This window comes from Hippocampus comes, unplaced genomic scaffold (assembly GCF_001891065.2).
Source record: "Hippocampus comes isolate QL1 unplaced genomic scaffold, H_comes_QL1_v1.1 scaffold107, whole genome shotgun sequence".
In the NCBI taxonomy this organism is placed as follows: domain Eukaryota; kingdom Metazoa; phylum Chordata; class Actinopteri; order Syngnathiformes; family Syngnathidae; genus Hippocampus; species Hippocampus comes.
Window position 1 is genome coordinate 700,147 of NW_017804846.1, and position 5,046 is coordinate 705,192.

The 5,046-nt window shown below is 40.3% G+C and overlaps 1 protein-coding gene across 1 annotated transcript in view; it reads left to right on the forward strand.

Moving 5' to 3' along the window:
- qrsl1 (glutaminyl-tRNA amidotransferase subunit QRSL1) overlaps positions 1-5,046 on the forward strand; it is a 16,879-nt gene that overhangs the window by 5,849 nt on the left and 5,984 nt on the right. Inside the window, exons 7-10 of the mRNA XM_019876255.1 lie at positions 1,578-1,690; positions 2,057-2,249; positions 2,451-2,568; positions 3,222-3,427. Coding sequence (XP_019731814.1) covers positions 1,578-1,690; positions 2,057-2,249; positions 2,451-2,568; positions 3,222-3,427 — 630 coding nt within the window. The remainder of the gene's footprint in view (positions 1-1,577; positions 1,691-2,056; positions 2,250-2,450; positions 2,569-3,221; positions 3,428-5,046) is intronic.

Below are 5,046 nucleotides of genomic sequence, written 5' to 3' on the forward strand. Positions count from 1 at the left end.
TTTATGTTTTATGGTTATTTTGTTTACATTTTTGATGGGGTGGGGGGGAGATTAAAAAAAAAAAACTTTGTCTGACCTACCGACCCTATGCTGAAAATTCTTTTTTGTTTGGCCTAATCTTGGCATAGACGAGTCGATGGTGCGAAGGTGGAGGCTCCGGCAAGAAGAACTGAGCTAGTGTAAAAAGACAACCACAGGTTTTAAAGGTGGGACGTTGTGGTGTTATAGATTCATGAAATGGAAGCCTGTCTATTAGGGCACGCGCGACGTTGTGTCAGCATCTCCCTCCCAATTACGAGGACATACTTGCTTCGTTCCGCACATTCACACAAACAAAAGATAGCGGAGAATTCCATCAGCCCAGATGAAATAATAAATATGGACGAAGACCCTCTGACATTTGATTTGCCTCTCACTCGGACTGTAAATAAAAAAGGTGACTTCCCCTATCATACTGAAAACAAGCGGCCACGAGAGAACACATTTTACCTGTGTTTTGAGCCGTGCAGCATCGGGCCTAAAGCTGCCAACGATGATCATTTTTAAGCGGCTGACTATAGAAATCATTTCATATATGTTTTCCCATTTATATGATTTGCATTATTCTATTTAAAGCCTAGTGGGCTGCAGTATTTCTCCTCGTAATTAAGATAAGATAAGAAAACCTTTATAAGTCTCGCAATGGAGAAATTCCCAATTCACAGCAGCAAAATTATGAATGGAAGAAGTAGAACAACAAAATATAGGATAACCTTTAGAAATGTTGCTTTTTTTTTTCTGCGGGGGTTCAGCGTCACTCGGCGCTAGGGACGCAGAAGCAAACCCCCACCTACTCATTGGCCAGCGGAAAATAGTACAGTGCGGCGCATATAATTACAAAGTTGGTTTTTCTTCATAAATCTGAGCATGCGGCTCTTAATCAGGTGTGGTCTGTAGCCCGGAATTTACGGTATATTTTGAAGTCATTCTTAAACGGTGGGTGTGGGGTATTTTTCTTGCCCTTCACATTGGGTGTAGAGCTTTTTTTTTTTTTTTAATTTGACTTTTTTGCAAATTGAGGAAGTCATCAAAAAAAACTATTTGACTTTTTAGAAATGGTGGAACTAGTTTACAAATAAGCATAATTTATGAGTTCCTGTCCTATTTTTCCTTGGAGTTCCCAAAACATTATGTTGATGGGCCGAAGGCGAGTCTGGATTTTGTTACCATGACTGATTTGTAGACTTTTCTTTGTGACTAGAGGCCTCATGGTTTGCTTCGCCAGTGTGTGTGCTTCGGCGAGACACATTTTAATCATTAGGTAGATAGATAGCAGAAGATTGACATGGTTGTTTAATTTCACACATGACGGGTGGGGTAGGCACTCCAGAGACCAATCATTTGTATGCACACAATTAAAACGTCAATTTTCCAAAAAACAGTATGTCCCCTTTGTTACCACATGTGGTTCATTGTCCTCCACAAGGCATCTCGAAATGAAATGTAGGCAGGTTATTCATTTGTTGTCTTGTAAACACTGCAAGTGTTGAAATGTAACCGGGAAATCTTATCTGAGATCTTGTTTGCACATCAATTAGGTATTCTCCAAGGCATTGACACAAAAGACTCCACAACGATTCCTGCACCCCCATCGCCAACAGAGCTGCCTGAAAATTTCGACGTCAAGAACCTCTGCATAGGCATCCCAAAGGTTCATTTATTCTTATATTTTTGTAGGATGCTCATTGAAAGATTTGCAAACTAAACATTTTATCACCAAACATTTATTGTACTAACCTCTATTTTTTTTTCCACTGTTGATGCACCTGGATAATCACAAATCATGTGATGTTGCATGATTGGACTGTATTTAACTTTTGTCTTCTATTTTACCGATACTTCTCGGATTTGCTTCCAGTAATCTTTTGGCATCCATTTCATTTCCAGTTATAAAATAATTGCTTTCCTTATAAAGGGCAATCCTATAACACGTACATACCGCACACAAGACAGCATTACATTCTTAAAAGTTCATCACAAGTATGAGCGGTTGTTCCCATGGCAACCTGCCTACCAGGAGTTCTACGCCCCTGGACTGTCCGAGGAGACCGCTGTACAGTGGAGTCGGGTCGCCGACATGTTTGAGAAATCTGGTGCGCGTGTGGAGCAAGTGTCCCTCCCCCACAGCCACTATTCCATTGCGTGTTACCACGTCCTGTGCTGTGCTGAGGTGGCATCGAACATGGCGCGTTTCGATGGCCTCCAGTATGGTAAGAACCAACAAGAGATGCTTTCATATACCACATGCATTGGGGTTGCGCAGGAAACTGTGTTTTGAGTTGGTACTCATTGAAAAAGCTCGAGGGAAACTCCCCTGCTGCCTCACTTAGATAGACATGCGGTATTGAAGTTTGAAGATGATAATGATGATGATGATGATAAACATAATAATACTGTACTCTATTGCTCAGGCCATCGAAGCGAAGTGGACAGTTCCACAGAGGCCATGTATGCCACCACACGACACGAGGGGTTCAATGACGTTGTGAGAGGAAGGATATTATCTGGAAACTACTTCCTGCTCAAACAGTAAGGGAACTTTTTTTTCCCTCATGAGACAAATAGATATATAGGATGGAATACAGTTTAAATGAGATCATTATAAAGGGGGCAGGAGTGGGGCAGACGAAGCATAAAAATGCTCAGGCTCATTTTTATTAATGTATTTATTTATATGTCCCAGTCCACCCCGAGCATTGTCAGTTGCTTTTTTGGGAAAGTACAGTAGTTGCTTCAAGGGTTCAGAGAAAGTTGCTACGATAGCGACAATAAGCCTCAGTCACAAACATCGTGTATGCACAAATTTATGCTTCGATCTGGCAATGCACAATTGAGGCACATATATGTGATTCATGGATCCAGTATTTTGGATTCTTTTTTATCCTTACCCCCACCCCACAAATAAAAACTGTTCCCGGGTGTCAAAAATATACCAAGGAACAAAAATTATCAACACATTTCACCAACTACTTCTTTTGTCTTGCTCAAATCAGCCCTTTGAAAACGGCAGCCCGTGCCTCATCCAAATGAGCCTGCCCTCCTTTGAACATGAAACGGTTATTCAACACACTCAATCAATTGAATTTAGATTGCAGTCATTTTGGCAATATTTTTCAGTGATTCCTTGAACATATTTTCTGTTTCTTCTCCAGCATCATAACATTTTCGTCCCACCTTGTCAGAAACTACGAGCACTACTTTGTGAAGGCCCAGAGGGTTCGTCGGCTGATTGCAGACGACTTCAACCGCGTGTTCAGCTCGGGTATTCACATGCTGCTGACACCCACCACTCTCTCAGACGCTGCACGTTACGCCGACTTCACACAAGAAGACAATCGAACACGCAGCACGCAGGAGGACATCTTCACCGTTCCCGCCAACATGGCAGGTACATAACGAGTTGATAAACAAAGTTAAATGTTCCATATCAAATCAAAAATGGAGCAAAGTTTTTGGATGGGCCTCTAGCTCAAAGCCGCAAAGGTACGAAACAAATTGCTTCACGCCCTAAAATCAGCAATCGATTTACAATCGTTGACACAGGCACAACCACCATGCTTTCAGGGAAAAAAAGAGTAATGTGATGGTCATCAAAACGTCACAGTCATTCTCGTGTGTGACTAGTAGGGCTGCCCGATATTTGAAAAACGTGATTATGGGTGTTGAGTATTCATATTATTGTGATATTTAACATGCACGTAAAGCAATGGCATCTTTTTTTTTTCCAGGGTTTTTCCGAGCACAAATTAAGGTAGAGGTGGTACCATCCTCACCATGACGTGCATGTATTCTGTAAATTCAACGGACTCACTTTTTTTTCACATATTTTAAGTTAAGATCCAATAAGAAAATGACATCATGTTTAGCCATCTCATTACCTCTGCGTCCCTCGTCCGAGACGCATAATTTTCCCGCTGGACGCACAGTTCCAAATAATGTGCGTTTTTGGGACGCAAGGAAATTTCTCAGTCAAAACAAAAAAAAAACCTACGGCACATCTTTTTTTCAAGCAATGATCGCAGTTTGATAATCGCCGCCATTGTTGTTTTGATCTCGCGTGATGAGATTTCCGTTCTCACGAGACAAGATTGGCGAGATCGGCCTTCACCGCGTGGAAAGCAGGCGATTGCCAAGACGTGTAACGTTAAAACAAGTGTTGCGAAAGTTTATTGCGGAGATATCACAAGGGAAGCAGCTAAAGTTGGACAGTTTTTTACGACAACAAATTCACTTTGAGAAAGCCTTGCATCATTGGAAGTAAAGAGAGGAGAATTTATGAACTCAAAGATTGAACCATGGGATGAAATAAGGACCTATTTCTCAGCAAACCTTGTATGCCTCAATTATTTAAATTTTTTGCAGCATTTGTTTATAAGAAATAAAACTGTTATCAATGTATATTGTTGTTGTTTATGTTATTATCATATCCAATTGAATAAGTAAAGCATTTCAGAATTCGAAATTTGGGACTCTCTAAATGCATAATGGGACTCATACTTTTCTGATCAGCGAGTCCTCGGGACCTGCTGGGGTTAAACTGTAAAATTATCACTGCATGTTAAAGCATTAGTTTATTAAAACTTGCATAGGTGAATAATTGACTCATAGATTATGTGGTGGAGCCACTCATAGATTCACTCATATTATTTTATTATTTTGAAGCAGCCTTCAAGTGCTCCATGCTCCATTTCTACCTGTGCTGTACTAGAATGCTGAAGTGTCCTCAGGGGAAAAAAAATTATATATATATATATACATAGATTATGGGGTGGAGCCACTCATAGATTCACTCATATTATTTTATTATTTTGAAGCAGCCTTCAAGTGCTCCATGCTCCATTTCTACCTGTGCTGTACTAGAATGCTGGAGTGTCCTCAGGAAAAAAAAAAAAAATCTATATATATATATATATCTTGTTACTACCTACCTCTGACCATGCACTGTAAATGGAACTTTAGAGTATCAGCCCAATACGAAATAATGGATTTTTTTTTTTTTGTATAGGT